This window comes from Nyctereutes procyonoides, unplaced genomic scaffold (genome assembly GCF_905146905.1).
Source record: "Nyctereutes procyonoides isolate TBG_1078 unplaced genomic scaffold, NYPRO_anot_genome, whole genome shotgun sequence".
Taxonomy (NCBI): Eukaryota; Metazoa; Chordata; class Mammalia; order Carnivora; family Canidae; genus Nyctereutes; species Nyctereutes procyonoides.
Genome location: NW_026575020.1, coordinates 8,824,216 through 8,840,339, shown reverse-complemented (window position 1 = coordinate 8,840,339; position 16,124 = coordinate 8,824,216). Strand labels below are relative to the sequence as shown.

The following is a 16,124-nucleotide window of genomic DNA, read 5'->3' as shown; positions in this document are numbered from 1 at the left end:
ACAGACTGGGTCTGTCTGGATAAATCTAAATTATGCTTTACAATGGTTTATAGTATTCCCTTATGATCATCAGTGGTTGTAACAGATCATTCTTAATGTTTTATTTTAATTTTTTATTTTATTTCATTTTTTTAAAGATTTAATTTATTTATTCATGAAAGACAGAAAGAGAGGCAGAGACACAGGCAGAGGAAGAAGGAGGCCCCATGCAGGGAGCCTGATGTGGAACTCGATCCAGGGACTCCGGGATCACACCCTGGGCCAAAGGGTGAATCTGTTATTTCACAAATTTGTGTATCATTCTTGTGCAGGGGCCATGCTAATCTTCTCTGTATGTTCTGATTTTAGTATATGTGCTGTTGAAACTAACATGGGAATCTGTATTTTAAATGAGACCTAAGAGATCTATCATCCAAATGTAACACAGGGACTTTGTTTGGATCCTAGCTATAAACATTTATGAGACAACCAGGAAAATCTGAACGGTGACTGGATATTCCCTATTATTTCATTAAGGATTGGGAAATGGTGCTATTCTAACTCAGTTATTCCTTCATTTTTTACCTAATTTTCTTATAGAAGAGAACTTCTCCCTCATCAACTGTTTGATTACCCTAAGGTATAGTTTGTACAAGAAAGATAGGATAAGTGTTATATTCTTCAGTTCATACTTTTATAATTTCCAAGAGCTCTTCCTTCTTCTTGCTCTTCCCCACCCCTACCTCTTTCTAAAAATAGCATAGTGTTCCGGTTTCATGGATGCAATGACTTTTCTTTGGTCTCTGAGTATATTAATTACAGTTTTCATTTGTTCCTGTTTTGTCTGTTTCCTCAGAGTCCCATTTTTTTTCTGGTAGTTTTGGTCTCTCTTTTTCATGTTGGAGCTTCAAGTGCCTGATAACCCTTAATTATCTCTTCATGTTTCAAGTGTGAGGCACTAAAAAAAGGAGGGCCAGAAGCTTTGTATGCCTGGAAGCAGTTTATTGCCTATTGGGAACCCAGATTTCAGTATCATGGTCTTTTTGCTCAGGCATTGAGTTTTGCCAAGGAAAGATAATGTCATGGGGAGTGGAGTGGTAGATAAGCCTAGTTATTAGAATCTGGGTGAGGAAAAGGGGCTGTCAGTATTACTGCTTGGTATATAGATTTTCACTTCATTTTTTTTTTCATTTGTCACCTATTTGTTAGTGGTATTCCCTTATCTAGAATCTCTCTTATTGAGGGGTGCCTGGGTAGCCCAGTCGGTTAAGTGTCTGCCTTTGACTCAGGTCCTAATCTCAGGGTTTTGGGATTAAGCAGGGAATCTGCCTCTCTCTGCCCCTCCCTTCCTGCTTGTGCACATGTTGTCTCTCAAATGAATAAAATCTTTTTTTAAAAAATAGAATCTCTCTTATTGAGTTTATTCAGAAAACAAACTCCCTGTCTTCTGTGTGGGTAGGCAGGAGGGCCCCCTAACTGCTCTGTGATGGAACTGGGGGATGTATTAGGGATGTTACTAACTTTTACTAGTGCAACTGACTGGGCCACCTGTTTGCCTCCCTGCCCCTTTTATTATTTTTATTATTTTATTTATTTATTATTATTTTTAAAGATTTTATTTATTTATTCACGAGACACACACACAGAGAGAGGCAGAGACACAGGCAGAGGGAGAAGTAGGCTCCATGCAGGGAGCCCGATGTGGGACTCGATCTCAGAAGTCGGAGATCACGCCCTGAGCCAAAGGCAGATATACTTAACCACTGAGCAACCTAGGCATCCCTCCCCACCCCCTTTTATTTTTATTTATTTATTTATTTATTTATTTATTTATTTATATATTTTTTAGATTTTATTTGTTTGTTATTCATGAGAGACACAGAGAGAGAGAGAGAGAGAGAGAGAGAGAGAGGCAGAGACACAGGCAGAGGGAGAAGCAGGCTCCATGCAGGAAGCCCGATGTGGGATTTGATCCCGGGTCTCCAGAATCAGGCCCTGGGCCGAAGGCGGCGCTAAACCCCTGAACCACCCAGGCTGCCCTCCCCGCCCCCTTTTAAAAGTAAGCCTATGCCCAGTGTGGGGCTTGAACTCATGTCCATACCCCCATCAAGAGCTGTGTGCTCTACCAACTGAGCCAGCCATGCACCCCTAAATTGATTGTCTCCATCAGGATCAAATAATATGGTTTGCATATTTATATTGGTAAATGTCTCATAAATTTCTCTTAATCTATAAGAGTTCTCCATTTTTTTCTCCTTGCTATTGAGTTTTGAAGAAATTGAACCATTTGTATATGAAAAATTTCCACATTTTGGATTAGAGGGAGAAATCCTATCCTTTGGGCATTGTTTTATATGGTCTATCCTCTTGGGGTACCTGGCTGGCTCAGTTAGAAGAGCATGTGACTTTTTTTTTTTTTTAAGATTTTATTTATTCATGGGAGACACACAGAGAGAGGCAGAGACACACACAGGCAGAGGGAGAAGTAGGTTCCCTCTGGGGAGCCCCATGTGGTACTCAATCCCAGGGCCCCAGGATCACTCCCTGAGCCCAAGGCAAACGCTCAACCACTGAGCCACCCAGGCGTCCTGAGCATGCGACTTTTGATCATAGGGTCATGAGTTTGAGCCCCACCGTTGGTGTAGAGATTACTTAAATGAATAAATTAAAATCTTGAAAAAAATATGATATATCCTCATCCTCTTATTTTTTAAAGATACTACATTGAAAAACAATTACATTTAGCAGAACTTAATTGAATTTACTAATAATTACTTAATATAATGCAATATTTTCCTTCCCTCACCCTGTAGAGTAAATGTGGGGATACCTAGCATTGATACTTTTATTTGGTGGTATTATTTTGTAGACAACTACTGTAGTCAAAGTTACTAATACAGGGCTTTTCTTTTTTTGGCTCTTGCATCTTTACTCCCAATTAGGAACAGTCTCTAGGGATTTTTTTTTTTTTTTTTTAAACTTCGGGAGCTTGCGTTTTCAAAGTATTCATTTGTTTTTCTCCAGAACAGTGGGGCAAAACAGCCCCTATAAGCCATCTGGACTTGAAACCATTTTGCTTTGTCACAAAGCTTATTCTTTTTAGATCCTGACATAAGTCTGTATTGTCTACTGATTTCTTTTTTTTTAAACAGTGTGTGGTTGCTCCCAGGAGAGTTCTGTCTGAAGTTATGTCAATGTTGTTGTTGGCTGATTAGTAATTGAGAGGTGAAAAGAGACTCTAGTGAAGAAGGGTTTATCTTTATCATACATGCTAAAAAAGCCCATGCGTGGGTTCTTACCCTCCCCACTCAACACTTTTTACAAAAAGATGTGCAAGAGAGAAGACATAAAGACAAAGACACAGAGGGTTGAGGGGAGATGTGTACTCTACAGCAACATTCCTAAGAGATCTGACAAATTGCTATACTGGAGTGGAGTAACCAGAATTTTCCTGGGGCTGGATGCTTTTTTGGAATTTGAAAAGCTGCGCCTCTCCTGCCTTGATCTTTGTTGTTTTTTCATGTTTTTGTTTAAATTCTAGTTAGTTAATACATAGTGTAATACTGGTTTCAGGAGTACTGTCCTAACCCCATCATTTGCCAAATGTAGTGGTAGGTGACCCAACTTCATGAAGTTATGCCACTGGCAAGAAGTTAAGTCACATTTAATAAGTTATGAATACCCATAGGCTTCTTATGAGCTTTCATTTACTACTCCCATCCCCCAAATGTCTCTGGCTAAGGTGAGGCCTCAAGCCTTATTTACTTTGCATGAAAATACTGTATTATATGTAAAATTTGGTGATAAAAGGAAATTTAGTTGTATTGGGATCATCTTGTTATAATTCTTTTTTTTTTTTTTTTTGAGATATAGAGCTAGCAAGCACCTCCTGCCTGTGGGCAGGGGAAAGTGGGAAAGATGGTGAGGAGAGAGAGAGAATCTTAAGCCGACTCCAGGAGCCTGGTTCAGAGCTTGATCTCAGGACCTGAGATCATGACCTGAGCCAAGAAATCAGGAGTTGGAAGCTTAACCGACTAAGCCACCCAGGTACCCTGGAAATATCTTTAAAATACAGGAAAGAATGAAGTCTATAAAATGAATCTATTTTCTGCAGTCTTTCTAGAACCTTTTTGGAATTGATCCACACTTCTATATCCTAGTCCTGAAATACACCACTCCTATAATTTAGCTTTTAACTTCAATAGATCTAATGTAATATCATGGCATAGTGCATGTATTGTATATAAATTCAAGGAGAATTATCTCTTCACACTGATTTTTCTCTCTCAGTATCCCATTTCAGAGTTTGATTTTGATTAATTACATTTAGAAAAACACCCATAATCATTTTTGGTCAGATAAATGGTGATATTAATGTTTAATATGCCAAGCTTTTCTAAGCTGAAATGCAAATGATTCATGTTTAGTTCTTCACTGCCATTGAAGAGAGATAGGCCTGTAAGGTGCATTTTCCTCTTTTTTTTTTTAAATTTTATTTATTTATTCATGAGAGACAGAGGCTGAGACATAGGCAGACAGAGGAGAAGTAGGCTCCATGCAAGGAGCCCATTGCGTAACTTGATCCAGAACTCCGGGATCATGCCCTAAGCCGAAGGTCGATGCTCAACCCCTGAGCCACTCAGGCATCCCATTTTCCTCCTTTCCTTTATTGTTTTAAAATATACGAATCAAAAATAAATAAAATAAAATACATGAATCCATATTGTTAAAAAAGCAACAGCAACTTTAGACTATTTAAGGATAAGGTGATTTTAGAAAGATAAAATCATCCTAAATCCCACTTCTGCTAAACAGCCATTATTTATTTTATTATTATTAAAAATTTTTTTTAAAAAATATTTTATTTAATCATGAGAGACACACACACAGAGAGAGGCAGAGACACAGGTAGAGGAAGAAGCAGGCTCCCTGTGGGGAGCCTGATGCAGGACTTGATCCTGGGACTCCAGGATCAGGCCCTGGGTCAAAGGCAGGTGCTCAGCCACTGAGCCACCCAGGCATCCCTCTTTCCTTTTTTTTTTTTTTTTTTTAAGATTTATTTATTTCAGAGAGCAAGAGAGCATGCATGAGCAAGTGGGGAGAGGGGCAGGGAGAAGGAGTGGGAGAGAATCTAATGCAGACTCCCTGCTGAGTGTGGAGCCCATGACCCTGAACTCATAGATCAAGAGTTGGACACTTAACTGATTAGCCACCCAGGAGCCCCAAGAAGTCTTTAAAACAAGAGTTAGTGGGATCCCTGGGTGGCGCAGCAGTTTGGCGCCTGCCTTTGGCCCAGGGCGCGATCCTGGAGACCCGGGATCGAATCCCACATCGGGCTCCCGGTGCATGGAGCCTGCTTCTCCCTCTGCCTGTGTCTCTGCCTCTCTCTCTCTCTCTGTGACTATCCTAAGTAAATAAAAATAAAAAAAAATAAAAATAAATAAAACAAGAGTTAGTGATGTTTGTAGTATACAAAACTAGTAATGAGGTTCAGCAATACTCACATGTGGTACTAACTCACCAAGGATCTCTGAGCAGGGAAGGGAAATGGTAAGCCTTTAAGAAGAATATAACCCATGCCACCTATTCCCTAATTATTTTCTCTGTAGTGTGAGAGGGTTGGAAATAGAAAAAGGAAAACAGTTCTCATTACATCCCTTATACTCTGTCCCCAACCCTCACCCAGAAAAATCAACTTTTCTATTAGGGCCAGGAATCTAAACCTTTTCTACCAAGAGCTCTCTTTTGTTTGGCATCTAATTGAATTTCATGCCACCTTCTTTATTTCTATTCCAGTTTTCTTAAATTCTTATATCAGTGTTTCCTCTGTTTATGTTATTGCTATGTACCATAAAGAGCTAGGCCACTTTCTTTTCTTTTTTAAGTTAATTTATTTGAGAGGGGGAGAGTATGAGCATGAGACAGAGCACAAGTAGGGGGGAGGGACGGAAGAAGAAGCAGACTCCCCACTGAACAGGGAGCCCTACACAGAGCTTGACTGCAGGACCCCGGGATCACCACCCAAGCCCAAGGCAGATACACAACTGACTGAGCCACCTAGGCACCTTAGAATTAGGCCATTTTCTGAAGTTTTTGGTATTTATCACTCTTGTGTTTTCTGAGTTACTCTGCCGTATAGCAACTTCTATTGCCAGAGTTATTTATATTATCAGGGGTATTTCACAAAACAATGGCCTAAAACTAGCTTATTTGGCGGAATAATAATTTAGAAAATTTCAATCATTTGTTACTTTTTCTTGATTACTCTCCTTAGGATGTGTTTATCCTCCTAGCTTATGGTGCCCTTTATGATTTATTAACATGCCTTATCTGAAGTGAAGAGTATTTATTTTTGTTGTGTCATTAGCATTTTAAGTGAGGGTGGCAGCTATACATTTCCAAACCAAAATGTAATACACATTTAAATTGGGATTTTTGGAACAGAGAATTTTTTTTAGGATTTTATTTACCCATTCATAGACACACACAGAGAGAGAGAGGCAGAGACACAGGCAGAGGGAGATGCAGGCTCCACTCAGAACTTGATCTCAGGACCCCAGGATCACACGCTGGGCAGGCGCCAAACCGCTGAGCCACCCATGGATCCCCGAACAGAGAGTATTTTAAAAGATTACTTTAAAAGAAATCAACATTCACTAGTTTTATAAATGGGAGAAAATCATTCTTGATTTCTTATAGACCTTGAAAATGCAGTGAATTTGAATCCATAGTTTTGTGTTTCATATATTTATCTTCCTGAGGAAAGAATCTATTTTCATAAGATTCTCAAAGGAGTTCATGATTCTAAAAGTTAAATTTAAGATCCACTGTTTAGAATAAGAAAGGAAAAAAAAAATACACTCTTATGAGAGATGGCAGTTCGTTTTGGAGTCTCTAAGTTTATCTGTTTTAATTTGCTTGAGGAAAGGGCCTGGCATTATGTATTTGCTTGGAATATTTTCATTATTGCCTGTCCCTTCCTGTGAAGGGAAACTGCAGAAATAAGAGATTTCCATTTGCAGATAAATAGCCCTGCCAGTCCAAGAACTGTCACATCATTTTTGGGGAAAAGAAAATCTTTCTTTTGCCATAGTTACTTAAGGTGATAGAGATATAAAGTCTCAGTAATTATTATAAATGTGGATAGTTACAAAGCGTGAATCATATAGGTAGGTCTATGTAATGCTCACTTATGACGTTAGCAGATAGTAGTGTAGTGACTGCTAAATTTATGGATTATTCATGTTCTTCTCTAGTTAAACAGGGTCGCTGAGAAACAAAGCAGACATGAAGCTGTGTGTTCATGATGTTGTTTCTCCTATCAGGAGTTCTGAATAGGCATAATTGTGGGAAAGTTGTTTTTTTCCAGCTTTATTGAGAAATAATTGATACATTAACATTGCTGTAAATTTAAATTGTACACCCTAATGACTTGACAAATGTGCATATTGCAAAGTGATTACTACAATAAGGCTAGTTAACATAATATCTCATAATTACAGTTTCTGTTTTCTTTTTGTGGTGAGAACTTTAGAAATCTATTATTTCAGCAACTTTCAAATGTATAGTACAGTTATATTATCTGTAGTCACCATGCTGTACATTACATTTCCTGAGCTTACTCATGACTGAGGTTGGTGCCATTTGGCCACTTTCACCATTTTCCCCTACCCACACTCCCTGCCCCTGTCAACTACCAATCTGTTAGTGGTAAAGTTTTTGTTAGAAGTTTAGTAGCATATCATTTTAAGTATTACTTGTTAGACATCTGCTATATGTTCTTTATTTTTTTTTTAAGATTTTTTTATTAATGAAAGACACAGAGAGAGAACGAGAGAGAGGCAGAGACACAGGCAGAGGGAAAAGCAGGCTCCCTGCAAGGAGCCTGATGTAGGACTCGATCCTGGATACCGGGATCACGCCCTAAGCCGAAGGCAGATGCTCAACTGCTGAGCCACTCAGGCATCCCTGTTCTTTATTATTTTTTAAAGATTTTATTTATTTATCGGAGAGAGAGTAAGTGCAAGTAAGGGGGAGGAGCAGAGGAAGAGGGAGCAGACTTCCCTGGTGAACAGGGAGCCTGATTTGGGGCTTGATCCCAGGACCCCGGAATCAGGACCTGAGCTGAAGGCAGACCAACCCTCAACCAACTGAACCACCCAGATGCCCCTGCTATATGTTCTTTAAAACATGTTCCTTTTTTTTTTTTTTAAGGTTTTATTTATTCATTCATGAGAGATACAGAGAGAGAGAGAGGCAGAGGAAGAAACAGGCTCCATGCAGGGAGCCTGACACAGGACTCAATCCCGGGTCTCCAGGATCATGCCCTGGGCTGAAGGTGGTGCTAAACCGCTGAGCCATCTGGGCTGCCGTGAAACATATTCTTTAAAACAGCATTTTACGCATAGCACAGAAGAAGCCTAAAATTTCTAGTTATTTAACCCAGATAATAGCAGTCCACTTAGTCAAGGGAGCATCATTTTTAAAGCAGGCCAAAAAATAATTACGTTTTCTTATTAATTCTTAGTCTTTTCTTGTATCCCCTGGCAAAATGTTGAAATAATTTACTCAGAGTACATCACCAACATCCTGTTTTATAGCTGCTTTTCTGTTCAACATAACTATTTTATTTTAAGGGTTTATTTTAGAGAATGTGAGAGAGCACAGAGTGCAGGGGGTAGGGGTAGGGGAGGGGTAGGGGAGGGGCAGAGAATCCCAAGCAGACTCTGCACTGAGCTCAGAGCCCCATACCGGACTATATGTGGTGACCCTGACATCACCAACTGAGCCCAACCAAGAGTTGGCCTTTCTGCCAGCTGTGCCACTGACGTGACCTTCAACATAAGTTTTATATTTTCTGCTTGCATTCAGTTTATAGCCAGTGAACACCTTTGGAAGGCAGGGATAGTGTGGTACTCATAATCATGTTTCATGTGCTAGGTATATAGTAAATAGTAAACTTTTAAAAAATATTTTATTTTAAAAAATATTTAATTTGTTTATTTGACAGTGAGCACAAGCAGGGAGAGTAGCAGGCAGAGGGAGAGGGAGAAGTGGGCTCCCCACCCACTGAGCAGGAGCCCCTTACAGGGCTTGATCCCAGAACCCTGGGATCATGACCTGAGTGGAAGGCAGACAATTCACTGAGCCACCCACGCGCCCCTGACATTTTTTGAATGAATGAATGAATGAATGAATGAATGATTTGTCGTTTGCCTCTTTAAAATTTTTTTTTAAATTTTATTTATTTGAGAGGGTGCATGCGCGAGCAAGGAAGAAGGGCAGGGGGAGAGGGAGAGAAGCAGGCTCACACACCTCAGCCACCTAGGCTGGCCCCACACCTGTTTTAAAATTTTACTAGGCTCCACAACCCAAGGTGGGGCTTGAACTCCAGACCCTGAGATCAGGTGTTGCATGCTTTACCAACTGAGCCGGCCTAGTCGCCTTGAGTTTGCCTCTTTTCTTGTATTTATTATAATCTTTACTCCTTGTACTTACAGTTATCTTTAATATTCTGGAAAAGTAAATAATGGCTGTTTGATGCTTCCTAGAAGTCTCACAAATATAGAATATTTTCATAGAAACATATAGGGCATGGGTGCTAAATCTGGAGTTTGTGGAAAGAATTAAGGGATCTCTGAGTCCCTGAGGAAAATAGGCAGAATTTAGATTGGATGTGGGTTTTTTTTCTGGGGATGCATGATTTATGGATATATCAAATTACCAAATGGGTCTGTGGACCCCTGTATGATTAAGGACCAATGTTCCAGAGGTTGTAGGCTTCAATCTTGCAAAGATAATGAGAACATTAATCTAATAACATAAGGAAATCAAATGGATCTTAAGGAAAAGTAGATGACTAGATTAAGGTGCTTTCAGTTTCTTGTAATAGAAACCATCTCAAACAAGCTTATATGAAATAGGAATGTATTGGTTTAGATAACTGAAAAATGAAAAATGACTACAAGATGCTGGCTGTAATAACTACTGGTTCTACTACTCAAATAGTACCTTTAACTAGGATTTCCTTCCTCCTTGCTCTTTGTTTTCCTTTATATTGGCTTTATTTCTTAGGTATTTTCTTTTCATATGTTGGAAAAAGATGTCCATCTGCAATTTAAAAGCCTGCTAAATTCTTATAGAGTATGGAATTCCAGAGGAAGAGAGGTAGTATCTTTCTATCTAGTAACTGGCAGATATCCCAGAGGAGAATGACCTGTGTGGCTCAAGTCATATGCCCACCCCTAGGGAGATGGAGTCCTCACCAGTTGAATTGTATGGACTGAATAGAATTAACATGAAATGGGAGAGGTTGAAAGGAAGGCAATGTGTACAGACAAAAAACTATATCCACTGCAGTGACTGAAAAGTTTCAGGACAGGCAAAAGAAGTAATGAACAAAAAAATTTCATATTAAAACTAGGGTTTATTTAGTGATATCTGAATTTTTTTTTGTGAACTTCACATTTTTCTATATGGGTTTCAGCTTTTTATTTCAAAAGTATTATTTGTTTATTCATTTGTTTACCAAATATTTGAGCCATCATCATTCTTTGCACTAGGACTACAACAACAAAGAAAACAAATCTTTGCCCTGCGGTGCCTGGGGAGCTCAGTCAGTTAGGCAACCTACTCTTGGTTTTGGCTCAGGTCATGATCTCATGGGCATCAGATCGGGGGCTGCGTGGGGTTTGGTGCTCGGCAGGAAATGTGCTTGAGATTGACTCTCTCCTTCTGCCCCTCCCACTTGTGCTCACCCTCTTTCTTTCTCTCTGAAATGAATAAATACATCTTTAAAAAAAATTCCTGCCTTCATGAAGTCTACGTTCTAGTGAGGCAAGGCAGATAATAAGATAAATTACTAAGAAGTATAGTATGTTAGATGAGAGTAAGTGTTGGAGAGAAGTAAAGCAGGGAGAGAAGTAGGGAGGGGGTATTGCAGTTTTAAATATCATCACAAAGGGGGATCCCTGGGTGGCGCAGCGGTTTGGCGCCTGCCTTTGGCCCAGGGCGCGATCCTGGAGACCCGGGATCGAATCCCACGTCAGGCTCCCGGTGCATGGAGCCTGCTTCTCCCTCTGCCTGTGTCTCTGCCCCTCTCTCTCTCTCTCTCTCTCTCTCTCTGACTATCATAAATAAATAAAAATTAAAAAAAAATTAAAAAAAAAATAAATATCATCACAAGGAAATCTGATTAAGAAGGTTACATTTAGGGGTGCCTTGGTGGCTCCTTTAAGTGTCTGCCTTCGGCTCAGGTCATGATCCCAGGGTCTTGGGATTGAGCACTGCATCTGGCTCTTGCTCAGCGGGGAGTCTGTTTCTCCCTCTCTCCCTCTCTCTGTTCATGCTTCCATGCATACACTCTCTTTCTGTCTCTCTGATATAAATAAAATCTTAAAAAAGAAAAAGAAGATGACATTAGAACAAAGATGTTAAGGTGACAAGGGGGCAACCCATTTGGATATCTGCAGAAAGAGAATTCTAGGCTGTAGGAAGCAAGTGCAAAGGTTTGGAGTGTTGAAGGAACTGCAGGGAAGCTTGAATCAGAGTACATGAGGGAGGTGGGGAAGGAGGGGAAGAGTAGAAGAGAATGATGTCAAAGAAGAAAGATTATGATATATTGTGTTGGTCCTGGGAGGCTGTGGTCAGGACTTTGGGAGGATGTAAGCAATCAGAGGATTTTGAGCAGAGGACTGAACTGATCTGACTTACTTTTTTTTTTTAACTTTTTATTTATTTAAATAACCTCTACACCCAACGTCAGGCTTGAACTCATGATCCTGAGATCAAGAGTCGCATGATTTACTGACTGAGCCAGCCAGGTGACCCATCCGACTTACTTACTTACTTATTTATTATTTTATTTTTTTATTTTATTATTATTTTTTAAGGATTTTATTTATTTATTCATGAGACACACAGAGAGAGAAGCAGAGACCTAGGCAGAGGGAGAAGTGGGTTCCTCGCAGGGACACTGATGGGGACTCCATCCCCAAGCCTGGGATCAGGACCTGAGCTGATACAGACGCTCAACCACCGAGCTGCCCAGGAGTCCCTCCATCTGACTTTTTAATGGGTCACTCTAACTACTGTATTGAGAATGCATTATAGGGGCAAGGGTGGAAGTAAGATTAATTAGTTGCTATTGCATTAATCTAGGCAATAGATAATGTTACACAGACCAGGATGGTGGTGTAGATGATGAGGTTGCATCCGAAGGTAGATTTGCTAATAGATTGGATATGAAGTGTAGAGAAGAATCAAAGCTGACTCAAGTTGTGAGCCAGAGCAGCTGACCACGGTAATTAAATGAGCTAGCTAAGACCAGGAGGAGCAAGCTTTAACATGCAAAAGTTAAGATGCTTATTAGACATTCAAATCAACAAGGTTGTCCAGTAGGCAATTGGATGTACAAATCTGGAATTCAGGTCTAGGCTAGAGACTAGACTAGGAATTTGGAGGTTGTCAGCATATAGTTAGTATTTAAAGCCATGAAACTGAATGAGATCACCAGGGAATGAGTAAACAATGAAGAGAAAAGGTGGTTCAAGGACTGAGTTTGTGGGGAAAAAGAGGAAGAACTAACAAAGAAGACCAAGAAGCAACCAATAAAGTAGAAGAACAAAGTCCTAGAAGCCAAAATAAAAAAATGTTTTGAGTGACCAGATGTCAGATGACACTTATAAAACAGTTAAGATGAGGGCTGAGATTTAATGATTAGATTTAATTATAATTTTCTTTTTTTTTAAGATTTATTTATTCATGAAAGACACAGACTGAGAGAGACAGGCAGAGACACAGGCAGAGGGAGAAACAGGCTCTCCACAGGGAGCCCGATTGGAACTCATCCAGGATCAAGACCTGAGCTGAAGTCAGGCGACCAAACGCTGAGGCACCCAGGCATCCCTAATTATAATTTTCTTGATGACGGGTGGCTCAGTGGTTTAGCACCTGCCTTTGGCCTGGGGTGTGATCCTGGAGACCTGGGATCGAGTTCCACATCGGGCTTCCTGCATGGAGCCTGCTTCCCCCTCTGCCTGTTTCTCTGCCTCTCTCTCTCTGCCTCTCATGAATAAATAAAACCTTTAAAAAATAATTTTCTTGATGAGAACAATTTTATGAAATTGAATTTGATTGCTGGAGTTATTTCTAAGAAGTGTTCTTTTTCTCAGGAATTTAAACTCCATAGTTCAGGTAATCTAGAAGGCTGTTAAAAAATCTAGAAGGCTGTTTATTAGCCAAATAATTGTGTGTGTGTTTTTTTTAACCAAATAATTGTTGAACAAATATTTATTGACACGTCATAATTCTTCACTGCTTCATTCATAATTCTTCAGTGCTTCATGTTCTGTACAATGTTATGCAAAACACTGTTTTCAACTCAAATATGCAGATATGCTAAGGATTCATATTTTTGGAGTAGGATGCATGTATTTTCTTTGGAATGCCTGTTATATGAAGTGGAAACACTTTATAAATTATTTGGTCTTTTTTTTTTTCTGTATTTGGAAGTTTTTATCAAGAAACTAAAAAATCAACAGAAGTACCTGATTCTTAGATCTTTCTGAGTATTTAATGCCTGATTGTGATTCCTGATACCAGGAAACACAGGGGTTGATAATGTTAAAAATTTTTCATTTCTCTAATGGAAATAATACTTTTCTTTTCTATTAGAAATTCATTGAATTTGAAGATTCTCAAGAACAGGAGAAAAAGGATTTACAGACCCGAGTGGAATCTTTAGAATCTCAAACAAGACAACTTGAGCTCAAAGCAAAAAACTATGCTGACCAGAGTAAGTAAAAATACTTCTCATAAGTACATATTAAAGAGTGGGCTCTAATAGTGCAGTGACTCATCTTGACATTTGACTGGGCTTCCAAATATATATATGTACTTGGAATTGTCATCATCCCAGACTGAAGAGTGAGACCTGGAAACTAGGTTTGGTTCTTTATTCACATTTTCATGTGGCACTGATGTTTGTAGAAATAACTAAATCAAAGATGCCTTTAAGACTCTCTTCAATTTATCTCTCAGCCTTTGTAGTTAACATTATCCTATATCCATTATGCAGGATTCTGGGATATGTGCATGTGGATCATTTCTTCTGATTTTGATCCACTACACAAATTTCCATTCTGTATTGCTTTGAAATTTACAAATGTGACAAAAACTCTAGCTCTGAAGTATGTATAAAAAAATTATTGAATTCTAGGGGAGCCTGGGTAGCTCACTTGGTAGAGCATGTGACTCTTGATCTCAGGTTTCTGAGTTCAAGCCCCCTGTTGGGCAGAGTTCACACACACACAAAAATTATCACTGAGTTCTCTTTTTCATTATTTTCTAGTGGAAAACTGAGGGAGTTTGGGGAAGGGAATATCATTTTTCAGATTTATTTCATTTTTAATATAATTTCATCGTACTTTTGATTTAAAAATAACTGTTTCATACTTCAAGGATGATTTCTCTTTTTGGCTAATGAATTGGACCAAATTAAGTCAAAATTAGAAAAAAAAAAAAAGGTGGGGAGAAACTTCATGGCCTATTTTCTTATTTGATTTGGGCAGGCAGAGAGTTTTTCAGTTTTCCCTCACAGCGCTATAAACCTTCAGAATCCTTGGAAGCAGAAGAGGATCAGCAGTTCTTCCTTTGTCAACCATTTTGGCTACATAGTGACATCTGCTGTTTAGGATGGGAATTCATGGTAGATATCCTTTGCTTATTACCAGACTTGGGGTGTGTGTGTGATAACTGACTGTTCCCTCTAGTGCTTTGGAATGGCCTAATAGAGCTAAACCTTGAATCACTGGGAATCTGGAGTTCAGGAATTACATAATTCAGGGAAAACTGACATTGCTGTTAAGCAGATGTCGTGCAAGGGAGCCAGTTGATGTTTGGTAATAAGTCAACTACAATGAGACAAAGCCATATATCATGTCTTTGTACTTTTAGGCTTGTAGATACCTAGAGTGTTCTAGCTTCCCTTGTTCACATTGAATATGTTGAGTGACTTCTGTGATTCTACTATAGAAATTTAAGATTTTAGGTAGCTGGATGATGGACTCCATAGTGCAAATGCTAACAAATATATTACTAGAGCCAACTCGCTATGGGTACCACTCATCTAGAAAAACAGCTTTGGGACACTTGGGTGGCTCGGCGGTTGAGCGCCTGCCTTCGGCCCAGGGAGTGATCCTGGAGTCCCAGGATCAAGTCCCACGTCGGGCTCCTTGCATGGAGCCTGCTTCTCCCTCTGCCTGTGTCTCTGCCTCTCTCTCTGTGTGTCTCTCATGAATACATAAATAAAATCTTAAAAAAAAAAAAAGCTTAAAACTGTGATTAATCAAAATTGACCATTCAGATGCACAAAACTTGTAATGCTTAATCTCTTCGTCTCTGAGTGAGGCTGTAATGAATATTCTTTTATTAATGCTTTGCAACTTACTCCCTTTTCCTTTGATACCTTGGAATCTTTTTCTCTCTTCTAACTACTTTCTTCTCTTCTATTTTTCTTTAAGCCTTAAATGGTTATAATATGAAATCAAAGTGTATCTTAAAATTTTCTTCCAAGTCTTTATTTTGCCATATTTAAATATCTGAAAAGTGTGTGGAAGAGAAATGTTTGACTATTTTTTCATTTTACTTTCTTAATTTTCCCCTCCCTCAAATCTCTTAATATGAGTCAAAACTCCTTATTTTTTTAAAAAAAAGGTGGAGGAAGGAGGTGATCTTTAAGTATCACCAATGCCCTATCCTTTTGGAAAGCAAGGACAGGGAATATGTTTTTTAAAAGATGAAAACCAGTGAAATAGGTGTATGTCAGAGCATATGAATTCTTTTTTATATGATAGACAAGAGAATATCTGACTATTTAATCTTAATTCTATCAGTTTTTTTGAAAGAATACATCATGATTTTTGTTACAGTTACTGTAGCATGACATCTATTTTTATTTTCATTGTCTTAAGCTTTTAAAATGGTTTGAATGTTTTTTAGTGTTCCTAACATCTGTTTTTAAATAACACTTATTTAAGGCCGTAGAAATTACTGATAATATTTGTAATAGAAGAGAGATGGGTATAGTGTTTTTTTGTTTAGTGCCACTTTTTGAGCACAGTGTGATAACAGTATCTTGTCCAATT

General features: G+C 38.9%; 1 protein-coding gene and 1 non-coding gene across 5 annotated transcripts in view; one reads left to right on the top strand and one right to left on the bottom strand.

The window, feature by feature from the left end:
- The window catches only part of SPAG9 (sperm associated antigen 9), a 142,007-nt gene that overhangs the window by 21,069 nt on the left and 104,814 nt on the right, over nt 1-16,124 (top strand). For all 4 annotated transcript variants that reach the window (XM_055318486.1, XM_055318496.1, XM_055318488.1 and 1 more), the window contains exon 2: nt 13,654-13,774. In XM_055318486.1, coding sequence (XP_055174461.1) covers nt 13,654-13,774 — 121 coding nt within the window. The remainder of the gene's footprint in view (nt 1-13,653; nt 13,775-16,124) is intronic.
- Nucleotides 269-372, bottom strand: LOC129518182 (U6 spliceosomal RNA). Its single transcript, XR_008666138.1, has one exon. It is a non-coding gene; the product is annotated as a U6 spliceosomal RNA (small nuclear RNA).